An 18755-nucleotide genomic window follows, 5' to 3' on the forward strand; every position below is an offset into this window, starting at 1 on the left:
AATTACCAGTACTAACTACGCATGGGCTGTTGGTTAATTAGATAAATCTGATTGACATATATTTATGTGTGCATTAAAGTGATATATACATATATATATATATATATATATATATGTATATATATATTTAAATTGACGTGAATATATTTTGAGGGATAACTAGACTGGTGCCGTTTCGATCGTTTTAGATGTGAGCCTTAATGCAAGGCGCAATGTCTGATCGGGCACTGTGACCATGCGCAGGATACAATCCACTGGCTTTTGATTGAGACACTGCATCTTGAACTGGGTGGCGCATTTGCCCAGCAATGAGTGGAGCTGTTTCAAGGCCACGCGTCGTCCAATGCAGGAGCGCTGACCAATGGCGAAGGGCAGGCTGCCATGAGTCTGATGCACCTGATGCTCGGTGTTGCCAAGAAACCAGCGTTCTGGCAGCACTCTCAGCGGTTGATGAAAATGTGATGGATCACGACCAGATGTGTACAGAGAGATAAGCACCAGAGTCTACAATATAATTTAGTATAAGCAATTTACCTTGCAATCTCGACAAACTTACATCTTTTTCTATATAATGACCGCCAATTTGGACATCTTGCGGCAAGTAGCGTCCTATAAATGGAGCAACTGGATATAGGCGCAGCGTTTCCTTGATCAAGCCATGCAGCAGCTTAGACTGATCTGCAGCACGTTCCTGGGCGATGCGTCGTTGCAGCAATTGATCGAGCGAGAGGGCATACAATGCCCACTGACTACTAAAGGCAGTCTGCGGGGAATGATTAAGTGAATTATTGTATTGAGTCGAAATTAGCTGCTGTTCTGCAGACCGTGTCACCTGCTGCTATGACCAGATCCACGAAAATGCGCCTGATCATCTCGATGGGCACAGCCGCTGCCTGCAGTTTGTGGTACAGAGCTTCCTCCTGCTCCGATTGTGGCTGCTCGAGCTGTGATTTAATGCACAGCTCTATGATGGCTTCACCCTGCTGCAGCACCTCGCCCACATTGCTCTCGAAGTCGCTCCAGATGCGTAAGCGGAGCAACTGCGCCAACTTGGGCGGAAAGTTCATCAGTCGCGAGCTATGCTCAAAGACCTTGTGAACGATCTGTGTGAATTCGTTTAAAGAGGACTGCATTTTGGGGCAGGTCAAAACGCTGGAGCCGAACATGATGCCGCAGAGCACTGAAAGATGAGTTTTGTTATTGGATGAGCCTAATTTTTGAACATTTACAGAGGATATTCAAATTTTATCATATAAAATAGACATCATCTGACATATACAATATCAAGATTCTTAACAGTCAACAATAGTTCAGTTTTGGAGATATTTTTATCTTTGGATTGGACTTCAATAGGAGCAATTGGTGATAGTTTGAATTTTTTTTATATGAAAAATTAGTTGTTCCTAGATATCCAGATTAGATTTATCAGTAAAATAATTATCATTGTGTTATATGGATTCTATAGGAACAATTGATCAGCCCTTTTATAAATATTTCCATTTTTGCTTTTAGTTCCGCAGTTGCGTCTTTTAAGTTACTCGCTATATCTTACAATATATTACATACTACGAGCTTTCATATCAAATAGCTCACCTACGAGCCATCCAACAATTATTTTAATTTGGAATTAAGTAACCGATCTCGGCTTGACGAAGATATTCCTACCTTCTATCGACCAACGATACAATTGCTGCTCCAAGTCCGGCAATTCGTAGTGCTTTCCATCTCTGTCTGCCTGCTCTGTCTGCGCTTGCCATCTGTCGACTAACTGGCGCGTACAGCTTTCAATATGCACGTCCATCCAATTCAAATTACCATTGAGCAGCAGTCGATTAAGTATACGCCTGTTGTGAAGCCATTCCGCGCCCTCCCTGCGCCAATTAGATATTCCCAATTGCGGATTAAATTGATTTGCAATTCATTTCATGCGCCACTTACATAAAGAAGAGTCCACGCTGGCAGGCGTGCCGCTTGTTGTAGAATGTCCAGGCATCCGGCAACGGATGCTGCGGATATTGACCCTCTTGTAGAAAGACACTGCGCATTAGATTCGCCGACGAAACGAACACTGCATCCTGTGTACCGCCCAAGCGTTCCCGAAATATCGCTCCATACTGGCGATGTCGTGCATCCACATATTTGTGTAATCTACGAAAGGGTTTTCAAGTTGCCTCCCTGCCATATATATCCAATTCGTGAACTTACTGTGGTGCACCACCGGCAGCTATCAAATCGTAGAGCGTACCCACTAGGGGTAATCCCTTGACGCGTGGTATAGGCACAAATTTGGGCACAATTTGAAGGCTATGGCATGCATAGTTGGTTTGCGGCTCGCCTCGAAAGTAAGACATGATGCGGAGTAGCAGCGTCCTGAGCAGCTGCACAATCCAGCGCAGCAGGCCGCCGCGGCACAGCTGCTTGGTCATCTCCTGCTAAACCAAATCTTCAAAGGTCAATCAGCAACAACAGCAGGAAGCGGGCTAATGGAATGCGTGATTAACTGCGAAACCTGAACCGACGGCACGGCACGGTACGACAAGGGCAAGGCCAGCACAGAACTGATTCGACATGCTGCCCGGCTTGCGCCTTATAACCGACAAAGACAACGAATGAAAATGCTAAGAGCGAAGAGGCCGAGTTTGAGCTCGCAAAGGCGCGATAAGATCGTCGGCACCTTGGTGCAGTGCTTGACAAAACTGCTCGACTACCTGCCCTTTCGTATCGGACAGTTACTTGTCGACTACTTTGCGGTCCCTCAGGCCAGTGTGCCTTAATGGCATGCGCAAAATCCAACAAACTAAACTCCAACGAAAGTAGTCGCTGAGTGGACTGAAAATGCGTTCGCCTCCGATATTGCTGGCCATGCAAATTGTGCGGCTCTGTCGAAGATTCGTTTTCGACAATGGTTCGACCCGACCGCTCAAACATTGCTTGTAAGCAACCATCAGGCAGCCAGTTTGTGAGTTTGATTCTTTCTCCTACTACTTGAAAGTCACGTTATTTACTCAAAATTGTTGGTTTTGTTGTGTACCTTTTTGCAATGTTTTGGTTCCGCATAAATATTCAATTACAATGTAATGTAAATCAGTTGAAATAAAAGCCAGAATTACATTCGAAAAGTGTGTAAATAAACAAGTGAACAATAAATAATGATGTAACCTAAATATAAATTCATCAACTTTTAAATAAGTTGTTAAGTTGTGCCGTGAATAAGAGGATAGAGTTACATACATCTCTGCATATGCATTTTAGTGAAAAGGATATGTAATAAAAATGTACAGCATATTAATAATAATAATAATATTAAGTATCATTGAAATGTACTAATAAATATAAGCATAAATGTATACATTTATCATTCTGCTCGAAACATAATTATCTAATATTTTAAATGTACTATAAAATAAATATAAATGATACATAAATCAATATGTTTTGAAAAAAAAAAAACATAATACATTGTACCAATATTTTGTTCACAAGTGTACTCTCAAAAATCCGCTCAAAATTCTCTCCGCCAAACGCTGTGCGAGTCGACTTGTTGCCAAACCAAATGGTTTGCGCTCTCCTACTGGGGAGATTGAAGTGTCTATTGGGCATTTGTTTAACAATATGTTCCATTTGGTTTCAGTTGCGTACGAGCTGTGCTCCGCGGCGGTGCTCGAGTCGGTTTCGGATTCGTTAATTGGATTGTGGTGGTGTACATCTCGCACGTGTTACAACATCGAAAGCTTCAAGTGGTTCCCAATTAAACTCAAAAAATACAGCGGTGCTATTATTTAAATACGTCTAGTGATAAGTGTAAGCAATTAAGTAAATAATTTGACGGAATTAAATTATTCAACTGGGTATGTCAGTAAAAAACCCAACATTTTATTCACAGTATATAAAAATGTATATATTTATGCAGACATACATACATACATAAATATGTACTTGTTTTTTTGTTGATTCATATATATATATATATATATGTGTATGGTTAAGTATTTTTGTGAGTTTGTGTGTGCATCAATATTTGCTTGTCGCCTTACTTCGTTAAGTCTGTCCAATAATTTTCTGCAATGAGTTTTTTAAGTTTTTCACTTTCCGACAATAGACGCTGAGATATTTTAAGCACGCCGCTGCTTGTAGTCGGCAGCGGTCAACAAACCTCGCACCCCTTTGAGCACCCCACAAAGACATTTGTGCACCCTCCCGAAATGCTTTACTTGGCGGTTTGTTGGCATACGCTTTGGTCGATATCACTCGTCTGTTTACACTTGTGTCTGAAATGCAGTGATACGCCGGTTTAAAGTAAATGTGTACATATACATACATATATTTATAAACACATCGATGCGTGTTTGTATGTATGTCTTGTATTTGTATAAGAAAAAAAAATTAATCGCAGTTGCAATCTAAAGCGAATTTGCTTTTCACTTTTCATTGCAATAAATTAAATGATTAAATATTTGTGTGAATAGAATTGTTTGGAGCAACTGTTGATATCGAGAGAGAAAGACAGAGAGTGAAAGAGAGAGAGAAAGAGAGAGAACGACAAAGAGTGAAAGAGAGAGAGAGAGAGAGAGAGAGAGCTAGAGAGAGAGAGATAGGCGGAGAGTGGAAAAGAGAGAAAAAGTGTGGTGAAATACTTGCATTCGGCATGTTTAATGACCCGGTTTGGTGAATGCTTAGTTATTAATTGTTAATGTATCTGGCTCTAAACTGTGAATAATTGATAATTTGTATCAATTTCAGTTTGTGTCTGTTTTCCAACTAAAGTTTTATTAGGAAATTTAAAAATTTAACTGGTTAATTTACATACATACGTACATGTGTCTGCCAACTATTTTATTGATATTTATCATTAATCTGGCTTTAATTAAACAATAAAAGTATTATGCAAAGCACTTAATGTGTTTAGATACTTTTTTTTATCAGATTAATTCTGAGCTGAATTCATTGAACTCAAATGTGAATTTACTTGAGTTTACTTAGCGTTTTTCATAGCTTGCGATTGCATTTACACAATGTTTTTTCTAAAAATCAAAAGTCCACAGACAACAGCAGAGCATTTATGAGTCGGCTTAACAGGACAGCGTATATATTGTCATGACTCCAAATACAAAGACTGTCTTATTCTGTCTTAACTACTCTGACGTGACAACATTTGTATTAATTGATTGCTTTGTGGGTGAACATTAATTTATTTAAACGACTGGCACTTGTCGTGTCGGTCCCTTCATTGATTCGATGGAATACCCAACCCTTTATTTCTACAGAATTGAGCCAAGCAAAGAGCCTGCAGTTACCAGGCACTCGCGGACAATTAAAGAATATTCAATTGAATAAGGAGTATATGATATAGCGTGCCAAAATCCATCTTTAGAGCAAAACGCGTCATAAAACTTAAAGCCCTAACACAAAGGTGCTTCAAAGTCATTTATTCTATTTTTTTTGTCGCCTGTCACCAAGTTTAATAATTTGAAAATGCTTTATTGCTTTAAAAGTGAAATGGCAATATATTCGAGTCAGCAACTTTTGCTTTGGTTTATTGCCTTCTATAAACATAGGACCTGTTATCACTCACGTAATGTTCCCAAATACTTATTTGCGTGCGCTGCGTGTCTATAAACATACCTGCATACATACTATGTACATATAAATGTACATACTTACGACGGCTATTCAATTGGGTCGTGCATAATTGTCATCGTCTCCAGATGCGATTTGATTTACGCTTTTATGTCGCATCTTATCAATTGCAGACATCGACTGAACAAATAAACAACTAAGTGAACGACCGATACGAGTGCTATACTATATATATACTATATATACATATATATGTATGTACATGTATACATGTATCATGAATTATGCCTCGAATAACCTTTGTACTATGCATATGCTTATCTTATTATTAATACAGCTAAATCTGGTTTTACACATTCGTAATGTAATTTGTTATTTATTTATCCAACTGTTTTAATAGCTATAGACTTCATTGGAAATAAAGAACGTTCCTTTCTCTGTTGGAATATGTTTTACTAATACAGTTAGATTTCTGACGTCTTGTGTTTATATTTGTAATATTTAATCTGCTAGATAAGCGATCAATTCGGTCAATTGGTTTGGTAACCATATCACCTACTTAAGCTAATTTGCAGATAGTTCAAATCTTTATTTATATTTATCCAAATGGTTATATAATTTTATCACGAAATTTATTACAAAGCTAACTAATGAATATTCACTGAGTTTACCCATTTCTATAGCCTAAATGTTAACGATGTTATATAAAAAGGTTTTGTGTTTAATGCTAACAAATTAAAATTGGCTAAGCTCAAATGGAAAAATACAATTATCATGTGTGCAATGCAAGTTAATTTTAGATAGACCGAAAATGATGGTTATCTTTCGTCATATATTCGACTCGATGTGGTTCTTTTGCTTAAAATTATGCAGCTTGACTATTTACACATGAATCTAGACACTTCATTATGACTAATAAAGTAATAATCATCTAAGATTTTTTTGTACGGCTACTGAGCACAGAGAAAGAGAGTGAGAGAGAGCTAGAGAGAGAGATAGAGAGAGAATTGGGTACAAGGTCGTCAGCTGTGTATGTAAGAATGCATAGAGATAAGGAAGCTTTGTCAATGTAGTTTACTCTCGGAATTAATGGGAGTGATGTGACCAACCCGTCAAGCGCAGTTCCCCGAGATAATATAAGAATGCGCACATTATCAGCAGACTCCTTCATTTGATTATTGTGTATATCCGCACGACAGCAGCTAACAGCGCCCCCATGACAGGATGGATAGTAGCGTCAAGCCGGAACGAAAAAATCCCCGTGAACGGGCTAACTGCCTGTCACAATTGATATTTGCCTGGGCGGTGCCGTTGCTGTTTCGTGGTTCGCGACAAGGCCTCACTACAGATGACCTAACTGCATGCCTGAAGGACGATCACTCCGAGCAGCTGGGCGACCGATTGGAGGAGTAAGTCAAGCAGAGATCCATCATCAAACTTTACTTATACTGATCCTTCTCTTTTGACAGGGAATGGTACAAGGAGTTGGAACACGCCCATCGCAAGTCACATAAGCCAAGACTGCGCAATGCTTTGTTCCGCTGTTTCAAGGGACCCACAATAATCAATGGCATTATTTGCTTCGTCTACATTGTTATAAAGTAAGAAAAGCTTTGTACTGTAGTCACTTTGACTAAATACTTTATATTTCAGAACGCTTATACCCGTCATTTTGGCACAGCTTTTGCTGCAGTTCCAACAAGGACAGTCTCCCGTGGCGGGCGTGGACCAAATCGATGCCCAGCATTTTGCAAGTGCCCTTAACCGTACCGCACGAGGTGTAAAGTTAACGTCGTCACCAAATTTTGAAGGTAAATTGTCGAATTCGAAAGTAATATTTTTTCACTCCGACTATTTCTACCTTATTCTTACTTGTTCTAAAGTTATCTTTCTATCGACTACCTCCAGTTAATTCGCCCAATGCACTGGATGGCAATGATCCACTTAAAGAGCACATTAAAGGCACCTTCCCAGAGGAAGCAGCCAATATCACTGAATTGAATGCCTTGGAGGAAGGTCTTCGATACGTTTGGAATGATGTTTCTAGTCTTGCTGCGGTGCTGGTCGGTTCAACGCTGTTTGCCTGCTTCCTTATACATCATGTGGATCTGCGTCAACGTTTGATGGGTGCTCGAATGCGGATTGCCTGCTGTTCGTTAATTTATCGGAAGACCCTTCGGTTGTCCATGAAGACAGCGGGTCAGACTCCAGCTGGCTATCTGATTAATCTACTCTCAAATGATGTTAATCGCCTCGACTATGGATTCATATTTGTGCACTGGATTTGGATATTGCCATTCCATGCGGTGCTCACATGTTATCTCATTTGGTTGCGCATTGGCATCCCAGCCCTAGTTGGTGTTATCGGATTGCTGCTGAAAACCGTACCCCTGCAGTCGGCGTTGAGCAAATTAACCTCAATACTTCGACTACGGATTGCTGAGCGCACGGATGCTCGTGTGGGTATCATGAACGAACTGGTGCAGGGCATACAGGTAATCAAGATGTACGCCTGGGAGAAACCCTTCCAAGCGGTGGTCGCCGAAGCAAGACGATCCGAAATAAAGCAGATTCGCTATGCTTCGTACCTGCGTGGATTCTACCTCAGCACCATGGTATTCACAGAGCGTTCCACTTTGTATATAACCCTAGTTGCAGCCGCTTTAATGGGACAGCAAATAACGGCAGATTTTGTGTTTTCGGCAGCCAGTTTCTACAACATCCTGCAGTTGGTGGCGGCTATTTGGTATCCGCTTGCGGTAACCTTTGGCGCCGAAGCTCTGGTCTCCCTTCGTCGCATTCAGGCCTTTCTCCAGCTGGAAGGTCGCGACGAGAAGGTGCAGGGATTGACACACAAGAAAAAGCAAGATATGGGAGATACACGAGCCATTGTTCTTAAGGACATCAGTGCCAGCTGGGACAAGGAGAAGCCTCAACGCACACTTCAGAGTTTTAACCTGCAGATCCAGAAGGGTCAGCTCTGTGCGGTCATTGGTCCGGTTGGAGCGGGCAAGAGCTCGCTGCTCCAGTTGCTTCTCGGTGAGCTTCCCATAGTTGACGGTGGCGCTGTTTTGCAGGGTGAGCTGTCATATGCATCGCAGGAGCCTTGGCTCTTTACTGGCACCGTTCGGAATAATATTCTCTTTGGTGAAGAATACGAGCGCAAGCGTTACCAAGAGGTCACCAGATGCTGTGCCCTCACCACCGACTTCCAGCAGCTCAGCAGCGGTGACAAGACAATTGTTGGAGAGCGAGGAGCTTCACTTTCCGGTGGTCAACGAGCGCGCATTAGCTTAGCGCGAGCTGTTTACAAGCCTGCATCGATATACCTGCTGGATGATCCATTGAGCGCTGTGGATGCCCATGTGGGGCGACATCTATTCGATGAAGTCATTGGACCGCGTGGAAGACTAGCTCGGGAGAAGGCCACACGTGTGCTGGTTACACATCAAGTGCATTTCCTCTCCGAGGCCGATTGGATTGTTATTGTGGAGCAAGGTCGCATCTTAAGGCAAGGCACATATACTGACCTTCTCAATAGCGAATTGGACTTTGCAAAGCTATTGGAGCGTCCCAAGGAAGCGGAGACATCTAATGATGGCTTGCAATCGTCATCGAGCTCATATCAAGATTTGGAGGATGATGATGATATACCCTATATGGATGGGGTTCGCGATGGCTATCACCCATTGCGGAAGCAAAGCAATTCGACACAAGGTAGCAAGTCGGTAAGATTATTTAAATTAAATACAATATCGTTTTCCGTCCAAAGGGCTGATCGAAAACGATATTTTGTTAAACATTTTTTTTATTTGTACTGCAATAAATTTCAAATCAATTGTACAAATTTGAATGATTGAAAAATATAATCTAATTTAAAAAAAAAAACCAATATCTTAAGATAGCTTCACTGAATTATTATTTCGTAATTTTAAATTTTAATTCCATTATTCACTTTAAATCCATTTATATCATTTAAGTTTAAAGAATAGAATTATTTTTTCCGTTCGCTTAAGGTAATATTTGATGTTTCTTAAGTGATTTGTTTAATTTATATTTTTGTCTATATTGTCAGTTTAAAAATATTAATCTTGAAAAATTTGAGTAGCTTAAAGTGATATTAAGCTAAAGGAAGTTGTCATTATTTGTTGTTATTTGTTGTCATTATAGTTGTTATTCTACTTAATACTTTAAATATTCTTATTCATATTCACAGCTGACGAGCAGCGACCAAACGGACTTACAAAAAGACGATGATGATGACTTGGCCGAGGAACAAGCTTCGGGTAGTATATCGCCTCGAGTGTGGTACGAGTATTTCCATGCCGGCAGCAGCTTATTGGGCTTCAGTTTCATGGTGTGCATTATGTTGCTGTCACAGGTGGTGTGCAGCAGCTCAGACTACTTCTCGAACATCTGGACACAGCAGGAGCATCAGCGATCTCAGAACAAATCCACCACCTTTAGCACCTATGAGTGCATGTACATTTATGGCGCTCTCATCATTGGCGTGGTGATTATGATAACATTCCGTGGATTTTTGTTCTTTAAGACGTGCATGCACGCCTCCAAGGTCCTTCACGACCGAATGTTCAGTTGTATATTGCATGCGACCATGCGATTCTTCGATACAAATCCCTCGGGTCGTATACTCAATCGATTCTCCAAAGATATGGGGGCTATTGATGAGCTACTGCCGCGTGCAATGATGGACTTTATACAGATTGCCCTGGTCATGTTTGGCATACTGATTGTAATCTCTGTGGTGAATCCTGTGTTGATCGCTGCAATGCTGGTTGTGGCTATCATCGATATGCTCATCTTGAAACTGTATCTACGACCCTCGCAGGATCTGAAGCGCCTGGAAGGCATTTGCCGCAGTCCCGTCTTCTCACATCTAAGCTCGTCTCTGACGGGACTTTCGATCATACGTTCACGTCAACTGCAGGATGTGGTCGCCAAGGAGTTTGATCTGCTGCAGGATGTGCACAGCAGCGTCTGGCAACTAACTATGGCGGCCAATACGGCATTGGGACTGTGGCTGGACTGCGTCAGTTGCGCCTTTCTAACGTCAGTGACCTTTAGTTTTATCATATCCAACGAAAGTAAGTTTCAAAGTATAAAAAAATGATTTTACAATGTTAAATTAGACTGACAGGAGGAGCTTGAGTATTATTCACAAGTTACAAAAACATTGATTGTTTGTTACTAATACAATATTTTCACTCACAGGCACCTATAGTGGCAATGTTGGTCTGGCCATTTCACAGGCTATGATACTCACTGGCATGGTGCAGTATGGCATGCGGCAGGTGTGCGAGTCACTGCAGCAAATGACTAGTGTGGAGCGAGTGCTGCAGTACACGGAACTGGACCAAGAGACGGCTGCTGTCGGCAAGGAGCCATCACAACAGTGGCCCACTCATGGTCAGGTAGAATTCCGCGATATGAGCTGTCGCTATGATCCCAATGGCTCAGCTGTGCTCAATCACCTGAGTTTAATTATCGAACCTGGTTGGAAGGTGGGAATTGTGGGACGCACTGGTGCTGGCAAATCCTCGCTGATTGGAGCACTCTTTCGTCTGGCCTACATTGAGGGTGGCATCTATATAGATGGCATCGAGACAGGCAGCATCTCGCTGGAGACGCTTCGCACCCGCATTTCCATAATACCACAAGATCCCGTGCTCTTCTCGGCCACCATTCGTTATAACTTGGATCCCTTCGAGCGCTACAGTGATGCCGATCTCTGGCGAGCCCTCGAAGAGGTCGAGCTGCGGTCGGCCATTCCCGGTCTGGACTATATGGTAACTGAACGTGGCAGCAATTTCAGTGTGGGACAGCGACAGCTTCTTTGCCTAGCGCGTGCGATCCTTCGCAACAACAAGGTCTTAGTGCTGGACGAGGCTACTGCCAATGTGGACCCTCAGTAAGTGTACAATATGGTAAGAGTAGAATTTTAGCTAATTCAATTCTATGTCCTCTCACAGAACCGATGCGTTGATTCAGCGCTCAATTCGAGTCAAGTTCCAGCACTGCACAGTTCTGACTGTCGCCCACAGGCTGCATACCGTTATGGATTCGGATCGCATTATTGTAATGGATGCCGGCAATGCTGTAGAATTTGACGTGCCGCATTTACTGCTCAAGAAATCGAAGGGCGTACTAAGACAGATGGTCGAAGCCACTGGGGGAGAGGCCGATGCACTTAAGAACGTGGCCAATAATTCTTTTAAACGGATGCAGCAGGAACGAGAGGAGCAACGAGCTCGCGAGGAGCACGATGATTAAAATATTGTGGATCACATAGATACGCATCTAACCCAAGACTTAACGTTTCGCTTAAGCAACTCAAATTGTTGTGTTGTACATGGAATTAGGTCTTATGATTTACGTTTTTGTTTTTTGTGTGTTTGTTGCATTGTAGGAATTTTTTTCTTCTTGTTCTTATGAGTTTTTCCAAACAGAATATAACTTAAATACTTAATCTGTACTGCCTTACATACATATATGTGTGTATATATAAGATTAAACAATGCTTTGTACTTAGGAGCACCTTACCATCATGTGCAGGCGGCATATGTCATGCAGAATGAAAGGGCTGAGAGAAAAGTTCCTAAGTTAAACATATATTAAAAATACAGAATTATAAAATATGGAAAATTATAAAACTTATGTATATAGTATATACTGGTATACTTACCCAGCGATCTATAAGGAACTTGAACAATTCGCGTATTACTTGTTTTTTGAAATATTTAGGTGCTATACTTTCAAATGTAATAATAGATACATATTTTTTAGAAAAAGTTCTCAAAACTCTTTGCACCCTCAATGAGATTGATTATGTTAATGCATGAATTCTACGAATTTTTCATTCATCCACGTATCGCATTAGTTAGTATAAGAGACATATTTAAAATAAGAAATTTATACACCATGGCCAGATATAATCTGACCAATAAAAAAACAATCACACTGTGAACTTTTGTACTTGAAACATTAGTTAGAAAACTCTAAGCAAAATTAAATAATTTTATTAAAATATATACAAAAAATTGTCATTAAAAACTACTTTGTCATAATTTTACCATGGTAAAAATTACATGCAGTTGGGGAACACACTAATACACACATAAATAAAAATGTTGTCTAGACAATTTAGAAAAACATTGCTTCATTTTCGTAGCGTCTTTCGATTCGTCGCCTTTGGAGTCTTCGAGTTGCGACCCAGTGAAGCCTGCTGCTCGTGAGGCACCGGAGGTGTGCCATCAGCATAATTTACCGCTGACAAGCGACTTTCGCCGGAGAATAGTTGTGTGTCGTCACTTTGCAGCGAACCGGCCTTACCCTGGTCGGACAGAAGCGAACCAACGGGTGTAGAGGTCTTTTGTCTATCGTTGGTGCCATTGGTGGCATGTCCCAGCGCTGGAGTGCACGAGGATCTTGACAGGGATAGAGAACCGATGACTGATTGCAAAAAGTTGCTTTTTAACGAGTCGTCAGTGCTCCCTGAGCTGCTCTCTTCATTGTGGACGCGATGCTTGAGCAGCTCCTTGGTGAGAAACTCACGCAAATTGAGCGATCGTCCCAGCTGGCTGACTTGCTCTGGTGCATCTGAAGACTTGTTCAAGCCACAGCCGCCAGTGGATCTGTCCTTTGGTGATTCACTGTCGGCGCTGCTGTTTGGATGATCCGCTTGGCCCCGCTGTCGATGGCGCATGCTGACAGGTCTGCGCACGCCCATTCGCTGCATATCCAACTGCACGTCGAAGGTAAGTGGGCATCTGTACGGCGGTTCAATGCCACTTTCATTTGGCGCCTGTGAGGTGCTGCCCGGTGGAATGCTTTCGCGGCGCGTACTGCTAGCCACCTCTAGTTCTGGCAGTTCATCCGCTTCCGGCCCACGGCGAAAGGAAGTGAGAAGTAGGCGACGTTGCCGCAGCTCCGCCTCCACATTGAAGGAGTCGCTGCTGTCCAGGCTGCCGCTGTCAATCAGTTCACCTTGCTCGGGCGGCTGACGTGCCAGCAGCTGTTGCAGATACTCGCGCCTGTTGGGAAACTCATGTATGCTGACATTGGGCATACGCATTTGCTGCAATAGATCGGTCGCTGCCAGTGATGGATGCTCCGCCTCGATATGGACACGGGTTGTGGTTGTCGTTATATTGTGCAAATAGGCACTAATACTGGGAAATTCTCGATAGTCGATACCGTGGCCGCGTTGCTGGATGGTGTGGATTATCTCTTGGAACTCTTGTTGCAACCGCATGCTTTGATTCGGATCGATGTGCGATAGATCCAATTGCAGCTCCTGTGCATACTGTTCGAAGCTGGGAAAAGGCACTGGTGCGGGCGTGGTGACCAACATATGTGACTGTGCCGGCGTGTCCACCTCCGTGATGGTGGACAATTCGTGCGCCAAATCCTCAGCTGCCAGTTGTGGACTGTAGCGACGTATTGTGGCCGGCGGAACTTTGCCGCGACGCTGCGCCCCGCTCTGTGTGGAGGATGTCAACGATGTGGGCTCTGCCTCGGGTGGCTCCTGACCCATTGCTGTCAGTGGTCGTGAAATTGATATACCGCTATCCAGACTAGCGCCCGTCGGTTTATGCTTCTGCAGAGGCAGCGCTTCCGAGTGCGAAGGTGTCGTATCATGGCTATCACTGCGCTCGGATATCGTTCGAGAGCCGGGCTGTTGCAGCTGTTGTTCCTGCTCCCGCTGCCCTGGCGGTAAATCAAAGTACTCCGTGGAATGGCGCTCTCCCTCACTGGCCGAGGTCAGTGTGACCTCCACCAGTCGTTGCTTCTCCTCACGTACCTTGGTGATGAGTTCCGTTAACTCCGCAATACGCTGCGTGCAGTTCTCTGTGAGCCGCTCATAGCGCTCCATATGCAGGGCAGCACTTTGTTCGCTGGCCATTGGGGACTTGTTTGTTTGATTGGTGCTGCTTGGCTCCACGTGGCGTTGTTGTCTTTGCGTATCGATGACTCGTGTCGGTGGCATCTTTCCCTGTTGCGGTAACCTGTAAGCCACAGATCTGGATGTGCTCTGTGCGAAAGTAGTTGAAGTCGCACGTCTAGTAGCAGTTGCCCTGTCACTAGTCTTTGGTCTTACAGCTTCTGCTTGCTGTTGTTCTTTTTGCTGCTGCTGCTGTTTGGTGGCTAGACGCTTGTTCCAGATCTGATCAAAGGCTCGCAGGCTGGCCTCTTTGTCCAGCTGCTGTTGTTGCTCCTGTTGCTGCTGCTGCTCCAGCTGCTGGCTGCGCATCGTGTCCTCGAGCTCGTCAACAAAACTGCGATTGTCCTGAATGAAGGCCTGCACACGCTCCATCCGCTGATTGTCAAGCAGTGTCTCATCCACCGCGGGACCAGTTGAAATATTCCGAGGCTGGTTAATGATGGAGTCGGCAGGCGTGGTCACCTCTGAGCTGCTCACGCTCAGCTTATCTATGGAGTTGCGCGACATGCCCAGCAAGCGCTGCACATATTGCGCAATTATTGGATGCAGTGGCTCCGGCTGTGCGGGAGTCGATGTAGAAGTTGAGGCAGGAGTTTCACTTGGTGGTCTGATGTTCTTATAGTTAACAGGAGGCAGCTCGCGATACACTGTGGAAGTGGAGTCTATGGAGTTCTGGCGTTGATTTAGCGCTGATGTGGTTGACCCTACAGCTTCTGCTGATGAGGATGTGCTTGGTTTTGAGTTGCCTTGCTCCATCGTTGTCTTTGACTTTTGATTATCCTGCATTTTCGTCTTGGGCACGTACTGTTTGACGGTGCCGTCGCTCTTCACCTTGATTATGATCTCCACTGGGTTATCATTGTGCTTTCGCCCATCAACTTTTTGCTGGTGCTTGTACAACTGACGCAACCTTTGCTCCAGCAACTCCTCCTTCTGCTGCAATTCCATCTCTCTCTGGTCGATATTGAGAGCTGAGCCCGTGTGTATATTGGCGCGTTCCTTGCGAATGGAATCGATCACTTTTTGTGCATTGTCTCCGTTCATGTCGCCCGCCTGCAGCTCCGCTAGCAGTTGCTCTTTTATTTTCTCGATGCGCTGCAAAAGACTCCTTAATTTCACAGACTTCACCGAATTGGATTGCATTCCCTTGAGCTCGGTGCGCAGCTGCTTGCTCTGATCGTCCACATAGTCGATCAGCATGGAGCAACAGCTGGCGGCATCGTCTGCCTTTTCCATCGGCGGATTGCCCAAATTGATAGCCTCTGGCGTTATGGATTTGCACCGTGTGCCCGTCTTTCTAGGTGAGAGGTGTCGGGACACGCCCACCTCAGGACAGGTAACAATGGCCGGACGCAACAGGATCTGCTCTATGGCAGCGTTCATTTTTTGTTCGCGCCGTGAAGCCAAATCAGCAAACCGATGACTGGGCACAAAATTAGCCTATTCGCAAAAAAAAAAATCTAAAAATTTGCAGCAAAAAGTTGTGCAAAACAATAAGATTTGAACTTACGTCGCTTGGCAGCAGCTGCGGCTGCTGCTGTGTCAAGGCATCCAGTTTCTCTGTCAGCTGGGCGCAATCGCGACGGACTTGCTCGCGTTGCAGCGCCTTCTGTCCACGCTGTTCGGTGACCTGGCTGTAAAAGGGATTTGACAAGCAATTTTTAATATTATTTAAATGGCGTGGATAGTGCGTGTATGGATTAATCTCTGTGCCCAAAGAGTTGACTGGCATATTAGTTTTATACAGTGCCCTACTAGCTCTACATTTTCGATCTGTCCGTAAGTAATTTGGATAATTGAGTTATTAAATCTTTAACATTCGAAACCAGAAATGATTTTTCAACACCTCTTTTTGGATTCCTGCTGCTATGGCCATATTTGTCCTGCCAGAATATTACCAAATATTGGCTTGCTTATTGACTGATGGCTTCTTTAACAATGGAATCAAAAGTATTTGTTTCTTTATTTAAATTAAATTCAATTTAAATTACATAAGAAATAGGTGGTGTGTGAATTGTACAATCTTACCGTAGATTTTGTAGCTCCTGTTCGCGTAGTTGGCGCCGAAGCGTCTCAGCGTTTGCCTGCTCCATGGCATTCATGTCCGTGTTATCCGGCAGATTAGCTTGCACGGCTTCTGTGGGCGCTTTATACTGGCGCTGATATTTGTTGTTGTGATCGTAGAACTGCACGTGTCCACTTGCTGCGTTTCCAGGCTGCCCTTGACGCAGCATATATGTTGTCGTGGAGACAGTTGTGTGGCTGGCTGTGGTGCGTGTTGGAGCCCCTGTTGTGGCAGCTGTGGCAGTGCTAGACGCCGGCATCGTTGGTTGTGTTGGGAGCGCAGGCTGTGGTGCAAACTGCCGCATGGGTTGCATAGTATATGGTTGCATGGGAAAGGGTAAAATGGGATACGGTTGCATCATCTGCGGTCCATAAATAAGGTGTGGCTGCATTGGCATGTAAGGAGGAAATGGTTGCATGGGCAGCTGCTGCACAGTTGGCATGGGCAACTGTCGAATGGGTGGCGGCTGCATGGGCAGTTGTTGCACAGTTGGCGGCTGTATGGGCAGCTGTTCAATGGGTGGCTCTTGTTGGGGCATTTGTTGCGTACGAGGTGCTTCTACGACTGGCTGTTGTGGGCGTGGCTTTTGTGCAGTTGGCTCCTGTGAAAGTTTTGTCGTTGTTTGCTGCGCTGTGGCTGCTTTTGGTTGCACCGTGGTTAAACTGCGTTTTAGGCCTGCATCTATGACCTTAGCAGGAAGAATCCGTTTGCTACTGGGTTTCAGCGTGGACTGCTTTTGCCTCTGTGCAGGGCGACGGTTGTCTCTTGGGTGATTAGAGGTAGTTGGTTGCTCCATCGCTGCTCTGATGGGCGAGCGTTGGGAGGAGCCCACTTGAGCCTCGGTTGTCGTTGTTTTGTTGGGCGAACGAGGTAAAGATATGGTGGGACTGCGCCGCATGTGAATTTCTTGTTCCTGTTGTTGCCCCTGTGCGCATTCGGCGGTCAATTCCGATATCCGTGTAGTACGTCGCACCAGATCACTGATTTGTGTGAAACGTGGACGCGAAGAAGTTCCTTCGACTCCTGGGTCCTCCTGCAGCTCTGAGCCGTTTGTGTTAGAGGGTCGCACTACACGACTAAATTTGCGGTTAGTTTGCATGTGCATATCGTTAATCTCAATGCCGTCGATTGAGCAAATCTCTAGTGAATCCTCGCTTTCATCATCCACATCCAAAATAATTGGCGGCGTCTTTTGCAGCCTTCTGACGCTGGCTTCGCTTGTTGTTGGTTGCGCTGCAGTTGGCTCATCGCAGCTGTTGCTGCTGTCCGATAGCGATTCAATTATTTCTTCATTGTCGCTCTCATCTTGATGATTATCATTATTCTGGCAACATGGTTGTCTCTTGCGTTTGCCTGAATTATGATTTCTTGTTGATTTGCAACGTGGTCTATTGCACGACCGGTTCTCCTTGCAATCGTTTACTTTGTCTGCTTGCACTGGCGTTTGTGTGCCCGCACTGACTCGTCCTTCTACATTGAGACCCATGCCTCCGGTGGCACGCAGTACATTCGTAGCTGTGGGTTTTGTGGCACGCTTGGCGGTCAGACGACAGTTTTTTATTTTTTGTAGTCGCAGTTGCTTTCCTAGTTCGATTTTTTCGGTTTCAGCTTGGGCGGCGCGATGGGCGGCACCCACTTGAAACATTGAGGTACGGTAGTCCTGGAATTTTTTGGCCACAACATGCTCACGCCACGCATTAAACTCCTGCTGCTTGATGTTCTCAAGGTTTTCTAGCTGACGCGTCTGTTCAGCCGCCACCTCTTGCCGTATGGTGCGAGCCAATTCTTTCGATTTCTCACGCACCTAAACGCAGTTAATTGGTTTCGTCATTGTTTACAATGTAAACCCCAAAAACGCAATTGCGTCTTACCTGCTGCAAACGGGTTATGCGACGCTCATTTTCGAGATCTTTTTTAAGGCGTTCGGGATCGGAGATATATCGTCGGTGTTGTTTGCTATTTGCCTCCAGCTTGCTATTCACCGTCATCTTCAGCGCCATTACCAGGTACAACTTGTGCTACACACTAAAAACATTAACAAATCACTTAATACAAACACTTTTTGACTACAAAGTCAAAATCCAACGTTTGAAAATTCCGCAGCAAGCCACCATGAGAAGCGCAAGCGCATACACAGCTATGCATTTTCGC

General features: G+C 44.1%; 3 protein-coding genes across 6 annotated transcripts; 1 reads left to right on the forward strand and 2 right to left on the reverse strand.

Moving 5' to 3' along the window:
• Nucleotides 1–140: 140 nt before the first annotated feature.
• LOC6564064 (cytochrome P450 315a1, mitochondrial) lies at nt 141–2667 on the reverse strand. Its single transcript, XM_001989448.2, has 6 exons — nt 2206–2667; nt 1939–2148; nt 1666–1871; nt 825–1180; nt 557–763; nt 141–504 (listed from the first exon to the last, which is right to left on the reverse strand). The coding sequence occupies exons 1-6, from the start codon at nt 2424–2426 to the stop codon at nt 160–162; spliced, it is 1545 nt and encodes a 514-aa protein (XP_001989484.1). The 5' UTR covers nt 2427–2667; the 3' UTR covers nt 141–159.
• Nucleotides 2668–3646: 979 nt separating this feature from the next.
• Nucleotides 3647–12009, forward strand: LOC6563334 (ATP-binding cassette sub-family C member 4). 4 transcript variants are annotated; one of them, XM_032737104.2, is made up of 8 exons: nt 3647–3848; nt 6777–6986; nt 7047–7178; nt 7231–7388; nt 7486–9305; nt 9794–10682; nt 10810–11506; nt 11568–12009. In XM_032737104.2, exons 2-8 carry the CDS (start codon nt 6802–6804, stop codon nt 11866–11868), a joined length of 4182 nt encoding a protein of 1393 aa, XP_032592995.1. In that variant the 5' UTR covers nt 3647–3848; nt 6777–6801; the 3' UTR covers nt 11869–12009. The 4 variants fall into 4 exon arrangements, with proteins under 4 accessions (XP_032592995.1, XP_001989483.1, XP_032592996.1 ...); XM_001989447.3 differs by having other exon boundaries at nt 6780–6986; XM_032737105.2 differs by having other exon boundaries at nt 3647–3801.
• Nucleotides 12010–12563: 554 nt separating this feature from the next.
• On the reverse strand, nt 12564–18740 carry LOC6563333. The gene is made up of 4 exons (XM_001989446.3): nt 18476–18740; nt 16568–18408; nt 16050–16173; nt 12564–15979 (listed from the first exon to the last, which is right to left on the reverse strand). Exons 1-4 carry the CDS (start codon nt 18602–18604, stop codon nt 12755–12757), a joined length of 5319 nt encoding a protein of 1772 aa, XP_001989482.2. The 5' UTR covers nt 18605–18740; the 3' UTR covers nt 12564–12754.
• Nucleotides 18741–18755: the final 15 nt, after the last annotated feature.

This window comes from Drosophila grimshawi, unplaced genomic scaffold, assembly GCF_018153295.1.
Source record: "Drosophila grimshawi isolate 15287-2541.00 unplaced genomic scaffold, ASM1815329v1 contig_311, whole genome shotgun sequence".
NCBI lineage: Eukaryota > Metazoa > Arthropoda > Insecta > Diptera > Drosophilidae > Drosophila > Drosophila grimshawi.